This window comes from Stenella coeruleoalba, assembly GCF_951394435.1.
Source record: "Stenella coeruleoalba genome assembly, chromosome: 15".
In the NCBI taxonomy this organism is placed as follows: Eukaryota; Metazoa; Chordata; class Mammalia; order Artiodactyla; family Delphinidae; genus Stenella; species Stenella coeruleoalba.
The window spans coordinates 20,927,182-20,948,716 of record NC_137161.1 but is presented as its reverse complement, the minus strand read 5'-3'; the positions used below and the strand labels follow the sequence as shown (position 1 = coordinate 20,948,716).

The 21,535-nt window shown below is 44.2% G+C and overlaps 2 protein-coding genes across 3 annotated transcripts in view; both read left to right on the top strand.

The window, feature by feature from the left end:
* Nucleotides 1-13,297, top strand: part of RALGAPB (Ral GTPase activating protein non-catalytic subunit beta) — a 101,682-nt gene extending 88,385 nt beyond the window's left edge. For both annotated transcript variants that reach the window (XM_079946234.1, XM_079946233.1), the window contains exons 25-30: nucleotides 1,947-2,069; nucleotides 3,322-3,458; nucleotides 5,155-5,263; nucleotides 6,038-6,116; nucleotides 8,373-8,521; nucleotides 9,367-13,297. In XM_079946234.1, the coding sequence (XP_079802360.1) occupies nucleotides 1,947-2,069; nucleotides 3,322-3,458; nucleotides 5,155-5,263; nucleotides 6,038-6,116; nucleotides 8,373-8,521; nucleotides 9,367-9,560 (791 nt within the window). In that variant the 3' untranslated portion in view covers nucleotides 9,561-13,297. The remainder of the gene's footprint in view (nucleotides 1-1,946; nucleotides 2,070-3,321; nucleotides 3,459-5,154; nucleotides 5,264-6,037; nucleotides 6,117-8,372; nucleotides 8,522-9,366) is intronic.
* Nucleotides 13,298-15,725: 2,428 nt separating this feature from the next.
* Nucleotides 15,726-19,682, top strand: ADIG (adipogenin; the record flags this gene model as incomplete). Its single annotated transcript, XM_079945394.1, has 2 exons — nucleotides 15,726-15,852; nucleotides 19,570-19,682. 2 exons carry the CDS (start codon nucleotides 15,726-15,728, stop codon nucleotides 19,680-19,682), a joined length of 240 nt encoding a protein of 79 aa, XP_079801520.1.
* Between the last annotated feature and the right edge of the window lie 1,853 nt (nucleotides 19,683-21,535).

Sequence of the window (21,535 nt, the reverse complement as noted above, 5' to 3'; positions counted from 1 at the left end):
TTTCCCATTGAATATCATTGTGACTTGTGACTTGTAATTTTTTCTACTTTCAAGCAAGGTTGAATCAAAGTATTTGAGGATATGCTCTAATTTTAATTGCCACATAACCTTTAATATGTGCTTGAGTGTATTTATAGACTAAGTTCTCATAAGTAGAATTGATAAAGGATTTGCACATTTTTTAGTTTGATAAATGTATAAATGTATCAGTTGGATGCTTAAGGTTGGAGGTAACAGAAAACCCGACCCAAATTGGCTTAGAGTTTGAAGGTCATTTATTGCCTCATATAACTGAAAATTCCAGAGATTAGTGTACATTTTTTGTTGCCATTTGATCAGCAGTCCTGTTCTATTTCTCTGCAGTTTTTCTTTAGCTCTGATTTCCATGTATTGGCTTTGTCCCAGCCTGGCTTTCCTCATAGTGCAAATAAGGCAGTTCTAGGCTTTACATTCACATACCACACTAGTCTGAAGAGGAGAGATTAGCTGAGTCTCAGAACCTCCCTTCTCCCCAAATCCTGAGATACGCAGTGATTGGACCACCCTGAGCCTGTCGCTGTGGCAAGAGAGATGGAATGATCCTGATAGAAACAAACAAGGTAGAGGAGGGGAGGGTGGAGTGGATGTTGGGGCAGTAACCACAGTGTGTACTGCAGCAGACACAAGTGCTTGCCCAGCATCTAAACCGGGAGTCAGCAACTACAGCCCATGCCTGTTTTTGTAAATAAAGTTTTTTTGGATCTCAGCCACACTTCTTTATGTATTATCTGACTGCTTTCATGCTACAACGGCAGACTTAAGTAGTCGTGGCAGAGACCATATGGCATGCAAAGCCTTATTTACTATCTGATCCTTTGCAGAAAGTGTTTGCTAACCTCTGGTCTAAACTTCCTGTTTGCCACATCCTCACCAATTTAGGTGTCTTCCAGTCTGTTAGGTGAGGAATTTTCTATTTTTAATTATGATTGAGTTTCAGCATCTTCTCATATTTTTATTTCTTACCTGAGAACTACTTGTTTATTTCCTCTTCCCAGTTTTTTGTCAGGTTGTTGATCTTTTATGTATTACTGGCAGGGCATTGTGTCCATTTTAATTGAAAACTATACTAGCTCTCAGGAGTGTTACTTTTGTTAATTCAATCTTGCTGGCTTAGAGCAGATACTATTACTAAACAGCCTGTACACTTTCATATTATATCACTGATCACTGGGGAAAGTGGAACAGAAGCAAAGCTGAGGAGCAGTAGAGAGAGACCAGGGACAGGAAATGCCTTGAAAGCAAGAGTACACACACGCAGACATCTGTCCCCCTTCCCTTCAGAGGGACTGTGGTAGTCTTCTCCCTTTTGATTACTGTTACCTCTTCCAAAGAGACTGTTGCCTAAATCCGCCTTATACAGATGAGCTAAAGGTCCTGCTAATCAGAAGTGGTCTGGTTTAGAGTAGTTTCAGAAAGTATGAAATTAAGATTTTATGATTTAAAGTTAGTGTATGTGCACCACAACTACTGAGCCTGCACTCTAGAGCCTGCACGCCACAACTACTGAGCCTGTGTGCCACAAGTACTGAAGCCCGTATGCCTAGAGCCCGTGCTCCACAACAAAGGGAAGCCACCACAATGAGAAGCCCATGCACCGCAACGAAGAGTAGCCCCCGCTCGCTGCAACTAGAGGAAGCCCGCACGCAGCAACGAAGACCCAATGCAGCCAAAAATGAATAAATAAAATAAATTTTTTAAAAATACAACTTCTAATTTAAAAAATAAAGTTAGTGTAAAGACATTTAATGAACATTTATGGTTTATTCTTCTTATACATTAATTGGTTCATGTCGAAAATGTACCTTCTATTTATTATCACTTTATTAACCAGTTAAAATTTCAGGAAGCAGGATGATATTGGTTTTCCCCACTTTTTAGAGCAGTAATGTAGTGTTTCTCATTCCTAGATGAAGTGATTTCCTCTGAAGATGCTGGGGCTAGCATTTTCAACGGACAGAAGAAGGTGCTGTATTATGCTGATGCCCTTACAGAAATAGCTTTTGTGGTTCCTTCTTCTGTGGAGTCCTTAAGTAAGAGCAGTTTTTGTATGGAACTATTTTTGTATTCACTGGTTTGTGCAGTAATATTGCATTGGGGGAGATTCTGAAGTCATCTAAGACATTCTTCAGCTTCAAAGGCATGATAGCTTTTAGATTATGCAGAGGTACAGGATGTTATCCCCTCTTAACTAAAGGAAAGTAGTTAAAAACAAGAAGACTCGCCCTCTAATAATAATTTTTAAATAAAGGAGATCCACTTTGGCCCATTTTTTAACTTTTTTTAATCTGATTAATACATAGAAGCCCTATTTTCCAGTTTATTCATTTCTTTCTCTAATTATGAGTAAGCTCTCACCTGCTTCCCTGTTTCCATGTGAGAGCCTTTATATGGAGCCCCAGAGAATCCTGCAATTGGAAGGCCCTCATGATGGCATCTGGCTGATCTTCTAACACTGAGGAGGAGAAACTTCAGCCTAGAAAAGGTGGTGATTAAGCCTGTTCTTCTCAAGGATCAGGAGTGATCATTACTTCTCAGTCTGAATTCTTAGTCTTATTTTGCCTAGAACCTTTGCTTCTTGCAAATTAAACTCATTTCTTTGTGCCTGACCAAGCAGTAGGTGGAAAACTTCAGCTTCTTCATTGAGACCATCCATAGGATAGGATGCTGCACATCACACTTTGATGATCTCATCTCTAGGCTAATGACTTTTTGTGTACCCTAGCCTACCTAGGCAGCCTCCTCACCTTTGTATTTGGACCCTTAATTTTGCACTCTAGGCCCCTCTCTGTCTCTTACTCTGGGACCAGTTGTGTCCGTGGCAGGAGGGGCCTTCCATGTTCTAGGTCAGTGTCTTAGCAGCTGTTTGCCTTCATGTCAAGGCTGTGATCTACCACCTGAATTCCAGAAGCCAGGCCCCATCTGTCCTCTATTGAGTCCCTGCCTGGTGTCTCTGGCCCAGCCTGTTTGCACCAACTCAGTAGAGCCAGAGCCAGCAAATTATGGCACACAGGCAAAATTCAGAACACTAAGAATGGTATTTACATTTTTAAAGGGTTGTAAATAAACTACAAAGAAGAATATGCAGTAGAGACCTGTATAGCCAGCAAAGCCTGAAATATTTATTACCTGATCCTTTGCAGAAAAACTTTGCCAACCCTTGCTCTAGAAGCAATGCTTTGCTTAAGTGACTTAGGTTGGACTGTTAGCGTAACTAGTTTAATAAACACGTTTGCTCTAAGGAAGTAGTAGGTATTATAATTATTTTTTTTCTTTATGCTATAGCTGATTCATTGGAAAGTAACATCTCAGACCAAGACAGTGATTCAAATATGGATCTTATGCCAGGAATTCTGAAACAGCCATCCCTGACGCTTGAGCTTTTCCCTAATCACACAGACAATCTTAATTCCTCACAGAGGGTAAGTCACTTTGTTGATAAACCTCCAAAAATTTGTAGTGAAATGGAAGTAATTATAAAATCACACCTGAAAAGCTTTTAACTTTAACTCAGAAAGTAATTATAGCAGTACTGATTCATTAGTATCTTAATTTTTTTAATCAAATTCTTATGCTTTTCTTTTTTTCAGCTTGCAACAAATATTTAATTCTAATTCAGCCTTTGTTGTTTTCCTTGATTTAGCCATTTCAGTTCCGTGCTCGGTTCTTTCATCCATTCCGTCTCAAGCCTAGGTTTTTATTTGGTCCCTAAAATATCCACTAAAGGTACAACAGTTACTATACATTTCATAGCATTAATCATGCAAAATCCAACTTAAGTCTGACAACATACAGATGACAGCATTTTGAAGAATCGCCCAGTGTTTGAATAAATGCACTGAGTGAGGCAACACAGCAGCTACTACAAGAAGACAGCATTTTACTTTTATCCTTTTTTCTTACCTTATCAGATGTTATGTCTTATCTGTGTTCTCCCCTCATGTTATGTCTTAATCCTTACTGGAAAGTGACTGAGTAAGTGATAACAAGACTACAGGATCAGTTTACAGGTGTAAGAAAATTGATTTAGAACAAATAGTAAAAAAGACAAAAGAAGTGTAGTGTAAACTTTCCTGAAGCCCTTCTTCCATTGTAAAGGAGTTTAATTTGGCTCTTTCTACATTTAAAATGATTTTTAACGTTAAGTATTTGCTTAAAAGAATATGGGAGTGGTTCACCTTTAAAATTGATTTGGGAAAAAAAGTTAACTTGTATAAAACTCTCTGAAGTAGACTGATTTTGAAAATCATGAGTTGCTACCTTTAAAAAGGTTTTACAGAATACAGTTTGGAGAAGAACAAGTCAGGTAATGCAGAATTTTAGTCAGATCTAATGGTCAGGGATTGCTACTCATTTTCTGAATGCCAACGTGGTTACGATTAGAAGGGAACTTCCTCAACCTGAAACAGAACTCTGCTAGAAACCTGCAGCTAACATTATACTTACACATTATTCTGAAAGCTTTCCCACCAAATGGAGTCAAGGATGTTTGCTCTCACTACCTCTATTCACAAGATAGTAGAGGTTTTATGCAGGGAAATAAGAAAAAGAAATAAATCGCATAAAGCTTGGTTATTTCTTAAAATCCAAAGAATGACAACTCTTAAAGCACCATGTTTTCATTTACCACATACTTTGCAGACTACTAACAAACTTAAGGAAAGAAAAATCATATCAGTAGATACAGGAAAAGCTGTTGACAAGAATTCAACACTGAAAGGATCCTCAGGCAAATCAGTGATGTTGCTATGATGGAAAAATCGTCCTGCTTTCTGACCATAGAGATAGACTCAGATCCTTTTTAAGCACTCATTAAGGCATTGCATCAAATTTTATTTTTATAACTATAATTGTTTACTGTTCCTTATCTTTTTTTCATTTGAAGTTTCTAGACCTTCATTTCCTTGTTCTAGTTTGAGACTTGATAAACAGAGGAACCAAAGAAGGGCTTTTTTGCACATGTATTTTATACTTTTTTCCAGAAGTGACTTCCCATGACGTGATCCTTATTTCACTGGGTAGCTTGATGAATGTATGGTTGTAGTTTTATTAAGCCAGTGTTTTTTATTTGTTTGTTTCTTTTTCTTCCCCTCTTCTGCTTTTCTCTGCCTCATATAGCTCAGTCCCAGTTCCAGAATGAAGAAGCTGCCTCAGGGGCGCCCTGTGCCTCCCCTTGGACCTGAGACAAGAGTTTCTGTAGTCTGGGTGGAACGCTATGATGATATAGGTACTGTGTAAGGACTTTGTCCATTAATAAGATTATAATAGGATGACGATGACTTGTTAAATGTCTAAAGGGAGTGGCAGCATAGGCCCTATATGGTGGCCAAGAGCTGGAACTGGAGTTCAGCAAGCCTGGATTTCATTAAGCCTTAGGTCACTCATGTGTTAAATGAGTGATCCAGCACTTATTTCATAGTTGTGAAGATTTGATGAGACTCATGGTTACAAAAAGCCTTTAACTCTTCTTGGTATGACAGTTACTGGTTTGTGACCACTTGGTCCCACTGCATGTAGCCCCCAGTTACCCCAGAACCTCTGGAAAGGAGAAGGGGGAACACCTCCTTCACCCTCTTTCCACAGACCCTACTGTCTTATTTTAGTGTAAAGCTTAATTTGTCCTTAGGGATTGTGCTATGGATATGTTTCTCATGATTTTTATGTAAGCTGCATTAAGAACATTAGAAATGTGTATTTATCCTAGAATCTCATCCAGCTCAGTTTATAAGAAAGTGTGAAAGTTGCTTTCCAGAACTTCTAAAGCTATTTCCAAGCCCTCTAAGACTATAGATTATGTTCTGTAAAAACTCTCTGCTTTAGATGAACTTATCTAAAATACGTCTTAAGGGAGATTTTTTTTTTTTAATTTGTGAAGAATAGTTAGGATTATATATTTTAGGATAGCGCAGTCCATATATATGTTGCCTGCTATGTGAAGAGATTAGGAAAATAGGTTTCCTAGGAGGGAGATATTAATTGTAATGCTATGATTTTCTTCCAGAAAACTTTCCCCTCTCAGACCTGATGACAGAAATCAGTACTGGTGTGGAGACTACTGCAAATAGTAGCACTTCTCTGAGGTACGCTCTATACTTGCTTGAAGTTTGTCAGCATTGTGTTTAAGCATAGAGAAACCTATTGTTTACAGTATGTTGATTGCAGTTTCATTAAGAGATAAGGACTTTAATGAAACAAAAGGGATGAAGGCAGTAAGAAGTAAACGTAATTAGGGGAGAAGAATCAAAGAGAGAAGTTTGTAGATTAATGCACAAGGTGATCAAATTAGCAAGGATTTTTAAATAGCATAATTAATTGCTGTTTAAATTTATCTGAGGCAAAAAAGAAAGACGGAGAAGTGGAGGCAATTAAGTATTAATGAAGGCTGATAATAGAGTAGCAATATTAGATAGAAATAATGGAATTAAATTGGTCAAAACATTCTGGATAGATAGCAGTTAAAATGTCCTCATCACATAGGAGCTATTTAATGGGAAAATATTTCTAAGTAAAACATAATACTAACTTTATTATAATACTAAGATTTTTATTTTAACTTTTCATGCACAAAAAGGATAAAAACAGAATAATATGATTCTAAGAATAATAAGAATGTATCTGTGCAGGCTTTATTGTTTCAGAGCTTTTTGCTTGCTTGTCTTTGGTTTAAACAAATAATTTATATCAAGCTAAACTTGATATTTTAACTTTGAGTAAGTTCCTTCTGTTTCCATGATCTGGTTTGTATTGCACGTAAGATGAATTTAGATTACTGTTGTAGAAACAAAGTCAGTAAAGGTGGTTTATTTTAACATTATCATATTAAATTTCTAGAATAGGGCAAGTCATTCTTAAAACTTCCATGTTTGCTTTCGGGGTTTTTTGGCCTCACTGCGTGGCATGCGGGATCTTATTCACAGTTCCCCGACCAGGGATCGGAACCTGTGCTCCCTGCAGTGGAAGCACAGAGTCTTAACCACTGGACTGCCAGGGAAGTCCCCATGTTTTTTATGCTAAAGTATTTTAAAGCAAATTACAGATTTTCTAACATTCTAAATATGCACCTCTGAAGATTAAGAACACTTTTCAAATAGATAAAGATAACATTATTACAGTAATAAAGTTAGTAGCAGTTCCTTAATTTCATCTAGTAGCCAGCTCACATTCAAATTTCTCCATTTTCCCTAAAATAGTCTTTATAGCTGGTTTGTTTAAACCAGCATCCATTTCATCCATCTGGTGTTAATTCTTTCAGTCTCTCAATACAGAACAGTCCTGTTTTTTCTTTTTTTCGTCCATGACACTGACTTGCTGAAGAGACCAGGATAGATTTCATGAGGGGTACTTTTCTAGAACTAGTTTGGAAGAGAACTTTTAAGTGTCTTGTACTGTTTGTTGTTGTTTTAATCTTTTTAGGTCAAAAGTTCTAATATGATTGGACTGTAAAATTTGTGTTTTACTAGTAGTTTAGCAAAGTTTAGAATTTGTCTTGGGGACAGCATTAGTATAGGATTGATTTTTATTAAATGTCTTAAAAAATTGACTCACTGTCCCTTTGGCCAAAATCACTTTAGAAAGAAAGCTCATTGTGTTGCAAAACAAAAGCAAACCAAAACCCTGGCATATAGCATCGAAGAGTAACATGGGTACCTCTAGATGCATTGGCATAGCCCTGACACATGATGTGTAATTCAGTCTTCTAAAAGTACGGTTGCTGACCTTGGCAGCTGTGTTACCTGTTCAGAGGCTTTGAGGGCTTTGACTGTGCTAAGATTCAGCCATTTATCACCTCTGCTGAGGAGGACAGTTGCAACTGACGCAGACTAAGGTCCTCCCGACCTCTTTCCCCAGCCCCTAAAAAGAAAATCATATCAGGGGTTCCCATAGTGAGCCTAAACTGTATTTCCACTTCTGCTCTGAGGTGCCAGCATTGACTGTGGTGGAATTCCCTGCCCTCTGGCCAGCCCCACTCTTGTTCCCTACAGGAGGGAGGAACTAAGTAAAAGTAAAAAAATGGCTGGTTGCTATTGATGGTTCCCCACCATACATTTTTCTGGCCTTTCCTTCCACCCTGTGTCCCCAGTGATTTTCTAAGCACAATTTTTAGCGCCTTTTTTGGTCAGCTTCAAAAGGCCAACCCCATTGATGGGTAATTAGGGTCAGGTGTTGGTGTGGGGAGCTTCACCGTGGGCTCCCAGAAAGAAGATTCTGAGCAGACTGATCACTTGTCTCTTCTCAAATACTGCCTGGCAGTATGTCCCCTTGGTATTCTTATATTATACATGGGGGACTTCAGCTCTTGAATATCTGGGGTAAAAAGAGTTTTTTCTTTTCTTAAGATCTACTGCTCTTGAAAAAGAAGTTCCTGTCATCTTCATCCACCCTTTAAACACTGGATTATTCCGGATTAAAATTCAAGGAGCCACTGGAAAATTTAACATGGTCATCCCTCTTGTGGATGGGATGATTGTCAGTAGGCGAGCACTCGGTAAGCTTCATATGTGGCTGAAGGATTGAATTTTCTTTTCATTTGTTTTTTTTAAAGTAAATTTATTTATTTGTTTATTTTTGGCTGTGTTGGGTCTTCGTGGCTGTGCGTGGGCTTTCTCTAGTTGCAGCAAGCAGGGGCCACTCTTCATTGCGGTGAGTGGGCTTCTCACTGCGGTAGCTTCTCTTGTTGCGGAGCACAGGCTATAGGCTCGTGGGCTTCAGTAGTTGTGGCACACGGCCTCAGTAGTTGTGGCTCACGGGCTCTAGAGCACAGGCTCAGTAGTTGTGGCGCACCGGCTTAGTTGCTCCATGGCATGTGGGATCTTCCCGGACCAGGGATCAAACTCGTGTCCCCTGCATTGGCAGGCGGATTCTTAACCACTGCGCCACCAGGGAAGTCCCATTGAGTTTTCTATTTTTTTTTTTTATTTAACATTTTCATGAACCAAAAAGAAGTATAAATAAGGAAATGATGATATTACTTAGTAGGTCCCACATGTGGAAAATCCTGTGGCTCTTGTTAAAAGGAAGCATGTTTGGCTCTGTTTTGAAGTGTGCTTAATCGTGTAAGTACGAGCACAGCTGTAATTCACAAACTTCCAGTACTGGAAAACGAGCATAGTTGTTTACACTCCAGGGCAGGAAAGGGGTTGTCAGGCTAGATTTTGATTTTGTTTTTCCATGTCATTGTGTGTTTCTTCTGACAGTTCTATCTTAGTAGAGCTCTGTCTCTCTGGGGACAAGGAGTTTTGCAAATGGAATGAAGTAGTTTTGAGTTTGCAGAGAATAGTTCACTTGAATACTGATAGTTCACCTAGCTGACTAAAACCCTCTGTTTTCAAGGTTTTCTGGTGAGGCAGACTGTAATTAACATTTGTAGAAGAAAGAGACTGGAAAGTGACTCCTACAGTCCACCACATGTCCGCCGGAAACAGAAGATCACCGACATTGTCAACAAGTACCGGAACAAGCAGTTGGAGCCAGAGTTTTATACTTCACTTTTTCAGGAGGTTGGACTCAAGAACTGTAGTTCTTAGACCACTGTCTGTCTAGGACTATTGAACTCTAGTTTGGAGCTATAATATCAAAGCAAAACAATTTGATAGGTGATCACTGTAACAATAAAACAAATCACTCCCCAAGAGCTTACTGTTTAATCACCAGAATAGAAGAGACACATTATAAACCCATCTGAGAGAAGACTTTTCGGCTTTTTAGTGAAATGGGCTCCCAGACACAATCATATTCCTGCTGGTAATGATGATATACGTTTTAGCCATAAACTTTCTTTTAAAAGTGACAATTTTAGTTAAATATAAGCCTTTTGAGGAGAAAGGCTTTTATGCATCTCAGTTAAACATGTGCATTGGTAGTTTCAAATTTGCAAATTAGAAGTTGAAGATAGTTTTATACCTCACTTTTTAGGAGGTTGTGTTCAAAAGTAAAATCTGTCTCAGACTCTTCCAGGACATTTAAAGACTCGTGTTGATAGCATGGAGGAGAAGGAAGGAAACCTCAACTTTCTGCTCACTCGTAGGTCCATTTGTCATCCAGCTCTCATCCAAATGTCAAACTGACGGAAAAGAACTTAAGTGTTTTTTGCTCAGATAAGAAGTCTGAGATTAAAATATTTCATAGTTTTTCTCCACACTTCAGAAAGTTATCTCATCACTGCAAAGGTCTGTCTGAAGGCCTCAGTTTCTGGGCAGCCCAGGAACAGATCTAAAATGGAAGCATGGCCCAGTCCTTTAATGAGGATACAAATGGAGTTTGTGGAGTTAAGTTAGAAGACAGCTGTGGTGCCTCCACTCTCTCCATTATTGTCTAGCTCCGTGACATTATGACAGGTTAACCATTTGTAATTCCTTGGTAATTTCTTGGTTAAATATTAAGAAATATAAATTCATAGCAAAGGTTAAACATTATTTGGTTTCATCCATTGTCTCATTTCAGGACCAAGCAGGAAACTGCAGTAGTTTATGAAGGATTCTAATTTGGGGTTCAGGAAATAGCCTCTCAACGCTACTAATTCAGATCTCTCCCAGAGAGCTACTAGATTTCATCATAATTGACAAACATTAGTGACCACCTCCTTGGGTGGCTGCTTTTAGAAATGGCTGTTGTCATATTTTCTGGACTTTGCCGGCTGAAGGCACAACAAATCCCTGCCCGGGTTTTTGAAATACTTCTGTTACCTCGCTGCTACTTTTCTGCCAGGGATAAATGTTTTGAGGTGGCCAGACCCAGAACATCCTTACAAGGATTCCTGTTACAGTGCTAGAGTATACACTGCTCATTTCTCCTATTCTTATGTACTTTCTTCTTTATTAAGATTATTTTATGTTAAGAAAATAAGTGACATTTAAAAGTCCAAAGAGGAGTGATCACAGTTGTATAAGGGGTGATTTCCCACTTGAACTCTGATGTCAGTAGATTCTGTAGGTCAGGCCTACAACGGTCTGTTTGGTTTGATGTTTTGGTAGTTTAATTAGAGGGTGGGGAATAGTATAGGACCTAATTCCCTGTGCAGATATTTCTATTCCAGAAGTACATGTTGATATCTATGAGCAAGAAACGGCATAGCAGCTCTTGGTTTTAAATTTGCCGTACCTTTTTCTTCGTGTTTGTTTTAAGCTCAGGTAAAGGTAACCTCCTCCTTCTATGACTCCAGTTTCCATCCAGGGTATAATATTATTCAGTAATTGATTTTCTTTTTAATCTGGGCAATAAATTGATGTTTCCAGATGGTAGCATGGGGGAGGGGGTTGTATGATTAGCGCGTTCTACCCTAAAAATGTTTTAGTAGCTCAGCAGGTGTAAAGTGAGGTTTAACAACTTTCATGGAAATTCCAGATTGACATTTCATGGGAAAAAATGAGCACTTGTTCTGATGGATGTGGACAAAGAAGGCTATAAATTAACGTGCAACTTATAACATTCCAGAGGTTAAAAATAACTGATGCAGGTGTACCTCTTCAGTGTGACTCTTCAGATAACACTTTTACCTTTGGCTTAGTTCTGCTGTCAGCAAAATGTACGGTGGTGTGTGTGTTGGGGTGGCCTTCCTGATGCTTCAGTTTGCTCTAATTTCTGACAACTCTTTGTAATTCTAATGGCTTTGATAAGTCAGTGAACAACCATGTTGAATGCATTTATGATCTGGAAGACTTTGTGGGCTCCCAGGGAAGGAGGGATGGATTTAGGACTGTGCTGCTCCCAGAGACGTGAAACCCCAGTGTGCACAGCACAGACGGAGTATGGGGCACACATACCTCGTCAGGTGCCGACTCCTTCTGCTCAAAATCACATCTACCTAAAAAGGGAGTGTGGTGGGGACCCTTGGACCTTTCACTATTGTGGGTTTGAGTTCATGGTCACTAAATTCTCTCAACTGCCTTTGTAAAAGTCACTTTGAGTACAGTAATGCCAGAGGAGCATATTTAGTCTCCAATAATAATCTTTAGTAGTCCACTTGATAAATTTGCTAACATAGGTTCAGAACCTTTGGGGGGAAGCCAGGACCACTTCGGTCTTTGGCTTAAACAGTTTAGTTGCTGCATGTGACAGGTGCACCAGGGTGTGGATGAGTGTGGCATTTGTTGACAAGGAAAGCATTACCCAGGGGACAGAGGCAGGTAGCCCCTCGTAGTCCCTTCTCACATTTGGGGGGTAGGGGCTCTCTCCCCCTCTCTGATTGGGAGCATTGAGGACAGAGGAGGGCTTTTGCCTTTTCCTGTTCAGCCGGCTCTCTTTTGTCAGTGCTTCCTCCTAAGACCCCCTCCTGTCCGTTGGCCCTTTGACCTGGATAGTTACATGGTGGTTTGACTGCCTCCCGTCCTGGCAATATATACACACATGCATGCATGCTGTCCTCCATTTCCAGGTCTTCAGGTCCCCTGAGGCCACCCATTTTCCTCTGGACTCATTTATAAAAATAAAATACCTACATCTTTGGCCAGTAATGTCAGTTCCTACAGGTTTTGTGTGTGAGGGCTTCATGAATGGTTACTTCCTGCATACACTGAGGAAGCATTTGTCAGACTCTGCAGAGTGATTTTTAGAGAAGCAGTGTCTTCAAGAGTATTTATTTATATTGGAAGGTGGAATTTTACCCAAAGAAAGTGGGAGTCAGCCTTGCTCAAAGACATGTAGATGGTAAAAATGTATCGGAGGTAATTTGACACTCCTGCTGGTAGTTCTCCATTCAGCATTTTTAAACCCCTTCAGGTTATATCTTCCTAAAAAGAATTGATTTATATGTTTACATGAAATGGTAAGTTGCGTTAGGTGGTCTGTTTTAGGGATTTCCATGACAGCCTCTTTTCCCGAGATGGAGAGATTGGAGGTAATCCACCCGTTCAATGTGGAATCAAACTGTGGGTTCTCAGTAGCTAAAGAAGCCATGTACTGTATAGTGTTTTTCTCGGAGTATCAACTCATGTTTTTCAGATGCTTTTCTTTTTTTAATGGTGAGGGAAAGGTATAATTTGGGATTCCACAGTGCCTTGCATACAGTAGGCGCCCAATAAATATTTGTTGAAGCAAACCAAGTTTCCCAAGTCCTTGTCTCTTGCAGTGACCAAGAACATCTTTCTCCTCTGAAGGGCTTGGCAGTTGTGGCTAAAAAATAAGCAGTATCATTATTTGCTTGAAATCATATACACAATTTGTATGAATTTTGGTATGTTGCCAAGACATGATCTTTTTCTTATTGTATTTTCTGTAAATATTTCTGGCACTGAACTGTAAAGTAAAGGCGAAATGTAAATATGAAGGTGTCCTGTGTACCCTCGCCTCCTGTGTTTCCTCTTCGTCAGTTAGGGAAGAAGGCCCAGAGGCTTGTTTGTATTTATGCAGCCCCTTTGTCCAGAAGAAACCCATGGAATATTGAATGTAATACATTTAGTCAATTAAATTTTAAGGAGATTCTTATCTAAAAATGTCATGTGTGCTTTTGGTTTGATTCTGGCATGGGTGTTCTTCATAATTTAGATCAGTAGGTTTTCACCCTGGTTTTGTAGAGTATCATGAAATACTCAAAATTTGATAAATTTAAAAAGAAAATTATTTGGCCTTCTATGCTGGAAGGAGCTTGTGTAACTAAAGCACTGCCAACAGAGGCCCACCTTACAGAGGCTAGCAGTTGCTGAGCGGCTGGCTGGCTCTCTGTGTCCTGGGAACACAGAAATGCCAGCTGAGCTCCCTGCCTGCAGAAGATCTGAGCTCTGCCAGGGCTGGCCAGTCAGGAAAGCAGAGATGCAGGGGGAGGTCCTCCCGCTGCCCACTGTAGGGTCTTGGCTGCAGAAGGTTCCATGGGGCCAGATTAACACCTAATGCCTAGGTCACACGTGGCGGGGGGGGCGGGTGGTACCACTTGAGCAAACAGCTGTGGTGCATGACTCTGCCAAGAGCCACCCCTCCAGCCTGGCACTGACTCCACGTGACAATGCGTGGCCCCCCAAAGTGCAACTGGAAGCCCGGGCTGCGAGTTGCCTCCCCTCAGGTGTGTGTCCACACCTGCTTGCCTCCTCACCACAGGACCTGCTGCTGGGTTCTGGTGGCCGGGGGAGCTTAGCCCTGGGCTGACTGCACGGTGGCCCTGTTTTGGGGTCTGTGTTCGAGCCTTTCTCAGCTGTGCTGCTCAGCTCTTTCTGACCCCAGCCCCTTCAGAACGCAGTGCCAAGGGACCTCCCTGGTGGTCCAGTGGCTAAGACTCCGTGCTCCCAATGCATGAGGCTCGGGTTCGATCCCTGGTCAGGGAACTGGATCCTGCGTGCCGCAACGAAGAGTTCGCATGCTGCAACTAAAGATCCTGCGTGCCACAATTACGACCGGCACAGCCAAAAACGAACAAACAAAAAACAGTGCCAAGAAATCACCCCAACCCAGACCGCCCAGCTCTTGGTCTTGGCCCCCGGGCCCTGAGTGGCACAGCTTGCCAGGCTACCGTGTTTCATGGGTGCACATTCTAATACCATCTGCCCTGACCCTCCTCTGCTGGGGACTTGGGTCATTCCACAGCTGGGCTAAGACTCCCTTTAAACACACTGGCCCTCCAAACCCCAGCTGTCCCCGCCCCCATTTTTACTGTGGCTGGACCCCTCTTACTCTTCTCCCTGGGCCAGTGTCTTCCTCTAAGGGGGTCCTTCCACTCCATGTCTCCCCTAGGTCTACCACCCACTTCCTACAGCGGCTCCCCCAGCCTGGAACTGGGTCTGCCTGACTTTCCAACCTGTGCTCCATGAGATGCCGTGGTCTGAAAATCAAGTCGGCCTCAGACTGGTTGCCTATTGACGTGTGGCGTCCGAGCCTCACCCCCTGGAGGTTCTGACTCAGCAGAGCAGGGTGAGCACGCCAATCGGCATGTCTCATAAGTACCGTCCAGCCCCCTCCGCCCCTCTGCTGGCAGTGGCTGAGGCAGGTGGGCCAGTTGGAGAATACCACGCTTCCGCCTTCCTCCCCTCCATAAGCAGCAGCTGCTCTTCGTGTGGACTTCCCGCACCCACCAGGCTCCCAGCCTGGCCAGAGTCTCTCTCCAGCTTAGGGGCTGTCAGGCCCTGGGAGGTCCAGCGCCTTCTTCCTGTCGTGGGACCTGACGCGGAGATTTACTGACTACTCCATAATGAAAGAATGACAGAGGCGAGGGGGAGAGAGAAGCTCAGCATTTGGGGGTGTCTTGCCCATTTGGGAGATAAAGGAACAAGGTTCAAGTCTTAGAAGCTCTTCACTGAAAACCCTAATAAGGAGAGATGCAGAAGCTTCCAGATTAAATAACAGTCATTTACTGAGGGCCTTGCTGGCTCCAGAAGGAATATGTGACCTCAGATATATGAACACCCACCCGGGGGCAATTTGTACCCACTTTACTAACTTTTAGCAGCTTGGCGAGGTAAGGATTATTTCTATTCTACAGGAGGGTCGGGGAGGTGTCACGTGAACCCACAGCATCTTACAAGGATTCAAACCCAGGCCAGGAAGCCTGAGCTTTTGTTCTCAGTCAAACTGTCCCACTGTCCCCAGTTTCTTCCCACTCGTCCAAAACAGCTCTCTCTTCAGCTGCCTGAAGGACCTTGTGGTTTCCTTATTACGTCACCCTTTCAGTCACAGTTGGGCTGAGAGCGGAGCGTGGCCCGGCCCGCCAGGTCCCCAGGGCAGCCCTGCCGGCCCAGCCCAGGCCAGCCTGGCCTAGCCACACACGCACCATGAAGTACCCTCTGGTGCCGCTGGTGAACGAGCTGACGTTTTCTTTCCTGGTGTTCTGGCTCTGTCTGCCCGTGGCTTTGCTGTTGTTCTTGCTGATCGTCTGGCTATACTTCTTACTCAGCCAAGGTGAGCTGCCCAGGCCCGGGCCCTAATCCTGGAGGCTGGGCAGGGCGTGGGATATGCTGGGAGTCCCCAAACAACTGCCGAGAGAGGGGCGTCCTTCAGGCAGAGGGGTTTCCTGCTGGCTCCGGGAAAGCGTGGACTTGGTAGTTTAGCGTTTCTTAACCTGGAGTCCCAGAGTGAATCCTGAGTTTGGAAAACAATGTGTGTGTGTGCACATCTGGCCCTTCAGGGGCCACTGCTAGCATATAAGGTCTTTGGTACATATGAAAGTATTGTGAATGTGACTGCGAATTTAGTTAAGATATTCTAGATAGAAGATAAAACGGTTTATTACTTTTGCGCTATAATATAAATATATTTGTGGTAAAATAAACTTGGAGCAGAAATGTACTTGGAATTGGTTATCGTGTATACAAAATTCATATTATTTCTGAAGAAGCAGTAGTCATGTACCAGCGGTAATAGAAGCTATTATTATCAAAATGTGTATGTAAACTATATATATATATACAGAATAGTGGAACTATAATTTTTGTGTGAAATATGGTGTCAAATGTAAAATGTATGTTTCAGCATGGCAGTAAATGCTTTCTGTTTTTGTGACCAATCATTAATTTAGAAGGAATTGAATCTTTATAATAAATAAATAAATACACATACAAAAAGGTGTCCCTTCAGGGCCACGGCTAGCACATAAGGTCTTTGGTACAAATCAGAAAGAGGTGGCCCCTCTGGGCAGATGAATTAGTAAAAGACGTCCCTTCCTGTGAATGCAGCCAGGGCACAAGGCTTGGTGAGCAGAGCGTGGGCTGGCTTTCAGCCCCTCTCGGCCCTCAGCCCTGTGCTTTTGCAGTCAGCAACCAGCTTGATGGGTACAGCAGCCTTCAGCATTTAGCAGGTGCCCAGAGACCATTCACACAGTTTCCTGCCCAGACCGCACATCAGGGAGGATCTGGGTTTCTGTGGGACACAGGATCACAGAAGCTGACCGACACCTGTCCTGAACTCAGCATGCCACCCAGAGGAGTGGGAGGCAGGGCGAAGCAGGCCTGAGGGAGGCTGGGAGCGGTGGGCCGGTGGGGACGGGGGACGGCCTGGCCACGTGGCAGGAATGACACTCTGCTCCTCAGGTGTCCCGTCTCCCCCGGCACTCCCATCACCTAGGGGCCTCTTCCTGGGGACTGCTTGACCTCCCACCTCCCGCTCAGCAGCCCCATGACCTTTGACCACCTGCGCAGGGAGGGCACTGAGTGTGCTGCCAGCTCTGCTCAGATGGTGCTCAGACAAGCTGAGCAGTTCACCCCCAACTTGCCCCATAATCTCACATGTAGGGGCCGGCAATTGTGCAATTGTTACGAGTTCCTGGCGAGAGCTTCCAGAAAATGTTTGTTTACCAGGGTGGACGGCAGCCCTCCCTGAGGGCCAGTGTTGGGTAGAAGGCAGAGCCCTTGCCTGCAGTGGCTATAAAATCCCGTTTCTCCAGAGTCTAGGGGATGTGGGCCCGGGTTTCAGCTTTGCCCCTTAATCGTTCATAACAATAGCTTTTTTGAACACTGTGCTAGGCCTGTGCTAAACACCTGGTGTACCTTATTTCATTTAATCCTCAGACTAACCCTGTGAAATAATCCTTATCATACAAGTGAGGAAACTGAGGTTTGGAGAGAAGTTACCTGTCCAAGGCCACACCCTTAAGAGTGCCGACTGTCCAGTGTCTCACCTGGGCTCTGACACCTACCAACTGTGGGACTTGGGGCGAATCCTCTCTGAGCCCCAGTTTTCTCACCTACAAAATGGAGATAATAACGGTCCCTACCCTTTGGGGCTGTGGAGAGATGCATGTCAGGGGCCGGGTACCTGTACACACATGGCACATAGCAGGTGTTTGGAAGCTGAGAAATAATCCAGGCAGTGTCGGTTTTGTCAAGGTAGGAGGAAGTGTAGGCGTAGCTTTGGATGGGTTTTCCGGAAGGTGGGACACCTTCCCTGAGGTCCAAGACACTACCCTCCTCCAGCAATTCATTCTCCTTGGAGGCCCATCTCTAAGCCATCCACAACCTGCCCTGTCTGACCCCGCTCTCAGACTTTCTCCTGAGAGGCTGTTTACCCACTGACATCTCACACGGCAGTTTGAAACAGGTCCTTTTGTTGATTTTGCATTGAAGAGAAACTGTCCTTAAAGTGAGGCAAGCAGCCCTTCCTCAGGGTCCCCGTCTTCTTGGGAATCTCAGTATTTCTGTGTTCTGTCTTTGTGCTGAGAATTGGCTCAAACCCAGGGTCTGGACCTGCCAGGGATTGGGGGGCTGGGGCTCGGGACACCCTGGCCTGGGGTTTTCTCTTCTGCCATGGATCTCTGGATTGGAATCAGTCTGGCCTGGAATCCAGTATGAACAGCCGTCAAGAGGAGCTCTGATTCCCCCCTCCCCACCCCCACCTGGCCTGGCTCAGCAGGGCAATTTCAGAGCCCAGAAGGGAGAAGGTTGAGCAGCAAGTGCCACGTGGCCCACGAGGACGTGAGGATGCCAATGCGCTTTTCCAAGTGGAGGCTGGAGCAAGTGGGGGGGAGGGGGGAGCTGCCTGGTGAGATGGGTACAGAGGCAAGAAAAGATGGTTGGCAGCTGAGCCCTGGAGACGCTGGCCAGGGAGGGCAGTGCTGATCCCCAGCCTGACATAGGAAGGGAGGATGAAGCCTCCGAATTCCCTGCCTTTGGACAAGGGCCCCCATGGAACTGCATGGGACTGTGGAGCCGGGACCTGCTTTTGCGTCCAGCGCTGCCACCTCCCAGCGGCAGGAAAACCTACACGTGTTATTAGATGGGTACCTGAGCTTGCTAACATGGCATATCTCGGGAAGGCAAGGTAAGAAAAGAGGGAGAAGGGGGAGATTATTGTTTTTCTGAGTATGCTCAAGTTGTTTCACTGGTTACAGAGAAGTAGAGGAGGTTGAAGACAGCCCCTCAGATTTCAGACCAAGAAAAGGCCAAGGGGGTTTCCTGGTGGTCTAGTGGTTAGGATTCGGTGCTTTCACCGCCGGGGCCTGGGTTTGATCCCTGGTGGGGGGCTTTGGTGGGTGAAGGGGGCGTTCTTTTTTTTAAAAAAGGGATTCTACCATATACTTCTCTGCAACTTTCTTGTAATATACCATAGACATCCAACAAGTTACAAGATACAGATCTAATGCGGGTGTTTTGCAAGCCTCATGACATGCCACACGTGACTGTGCCACACTTCATCACCCAGACCTCTCATGATGGACACACACATGGTTTCCAGGCTATTTTAGTGTGTGTGTGCGCGTGTGTGTTTCACCATAAAACAGTGCTGTAAGGGAAACCATTGGACACATATACTCAGACATTTGTTAATGAATGAACTGGTGGATGGATGGATGGACAGGTGGGTAGGTGGGCTTGTGTCTCCTCGGTGACCCCTCCTGGGCCATGCTCAATACAGGTAGGTCATTTGCTCACCCCTAGGGTCCTTCCTCTTCTAGAAGATGGATGTGTCATGGGCCAACCTTCGTTCTTGGTCCCAGCTCACCCTTCAAGGCCCTAAAGTCTTCCTGAGGTCTTGGGGCTGTCTCATCTGCCATGCTTCTGCCTTGGCCCCCTGGCCTCAGATAAGGCTGCAGGGGATGCCTGGGCCCTGCAGGGGGCTCCTTTAGCATCGAAAATAGGAGCTAGGATGTGACCACTGAAGAGGCCTTGTCTTGTCCCTCCACAGATTCAGAGGAAAATGACTCAGATGTTTGCTTTGATTGGGAGCCCTGGAGCAAAGTCCCCGCCAAGTTTTGCCAGAAGACGTTGCATAGCCAAGAGGAGGAGAGGCCCTGCTAGTGAGGCTCTTCTGCCAGGTGAGGCCCCTCTAAGAGGTGGGGGACTGGAAACAGGAGCCTCAGGGCCTGCCCAAAGCCTAGGGCGGCTGCCATGTTGGAGCTCTGCTCCCTCTACCGTGTTGGAAATCTTGCTGTCTCTGCCATGTCAGAGAACCTTCTGCCTTATTGTGTGGGAGACCTGTTCTTGCCACGTTAGAGGACCAGTCACCTCTGCCGTGAAGAGTTTCTTTACAAAGGCCCCCCCCTACCCATTATCTCTGTGACCTCACCTCCGATCACCCTCCTTAGGGTCTTTGCACTGGCTGTTCCCTCTGCCTGGAACCCTTCTCCCCACACATACCTCACCTCGAAGGGTGCTGCTCAAATGTCACTTTTTCAGTGACAACCACCCTCCTTAACACTGTAATCTTTTCCCCACTCTGGCTCTGCTCTATGTTTTCTTTTGCCATAGGACTTATTACCCATGACGTGCTCGATAATTGATGTCTCCAAAACATGCACAGCAATGCCTGACACACAATGGAGGCGCCAGAGATATTTGTAAAAGGAAGGAGAAAGACGTGATAACAATAGTAACAGTAATAATAATGGCTGATATTCATTGAGTGTTTAATAGATACCAGAGCCCGTGCTAAACGTTCACAAGCTCATTTACGGAAGTCCTATGAAGAAGATATTATTTTTATCTTCATTTTACAGGTGGGAATTCAGAGTGTCAGTGCAGTTAAATAATGTGCCCAAGTATCAGAGCTCTACCCTCACTGAACAGCGAGGACACCTCATCCATCCCAGTGGGATTAAATGCCATTTCTATGCCAGTGACTCCAAATGTATCTCACTCTAATCTCCCTTCTGAGCTCTATTATCTGTCCCCTCCATGCCTTTTCATGGCTAGAATGGGATTCTTAATTCCCTTTGCTACGCAACAAAGCAAAACACAGCACCCGATCTTCTGCCAGCTGGTCCGCATCTCCATGAACAGCATTGCCGTTGGTTGGTCTAGTTGCTTGAGCCGCGAGCCTGGGAGTCATCCGTCATGCCTTTCTTTTCCTCCCACCCACGTCCAGTCCATCAGCAAGTCCTAAATGCCATCTCTCATGCATCCACTTCTCTCTGTCCCCAGGGCCACCATGGCCTGCCCTACCCCAAGGTCTGTCTGTATGTCTCACTCTCGGAGCCCCTGCCTGTCCGAGTGGAGAAAGGAGGTGGTGGTGAGAAGCAGGGACCCTCACTTAACCTCAGTCACACTGACCTTGTCAGGTCATGACCTTGACAGTTGAAAAAGGAAGTTGAGGGCCCTTTCCCCAGAAAAACACACACTTGGACACGCACTCAGAGTTTTGTGCTCAGGGCCAGGTTCACAGGTTGTCACCTGTGTGGTTCCACAAGGTCACATGTTCAGAAGAGCCTCATGTTTCGTTTAATGTTCTGCTGTCACTGTCTTGAAATTCTTAATTTTTTTTTTTTTTTGGCTGTGCCACGTGGCTTGTGGGATCTTAGTTCCACAACCAGGGATCGAACCCTGGCCCTCGGCAGTGAAAGCCCAGAGTCCTAACCACTGAACCACAAGGGAATTCCCTTGAAATTCTTAGTTTTTGAACAAGGGGACCCACATTGTTCATTTTTTTAATGGGCCCCACAAATCACATAGCCCGTACTGTTTGTGTACAATTAATGGGGTAAGAAAAGGAGATATTCGGACTCTGATATAGAGCCCTTCCTGCCCCATCGTGGTTCTGTCTCCCTCTTACTCTTTCATCTCATTGTCACCCTAGATCCAATGTTCCACTGCTTCCCAGCCTGGTTTTCCCAGAGTCAGCGGGGCTGCAGCAGCGGCCGAGGTGGATGGGAGAA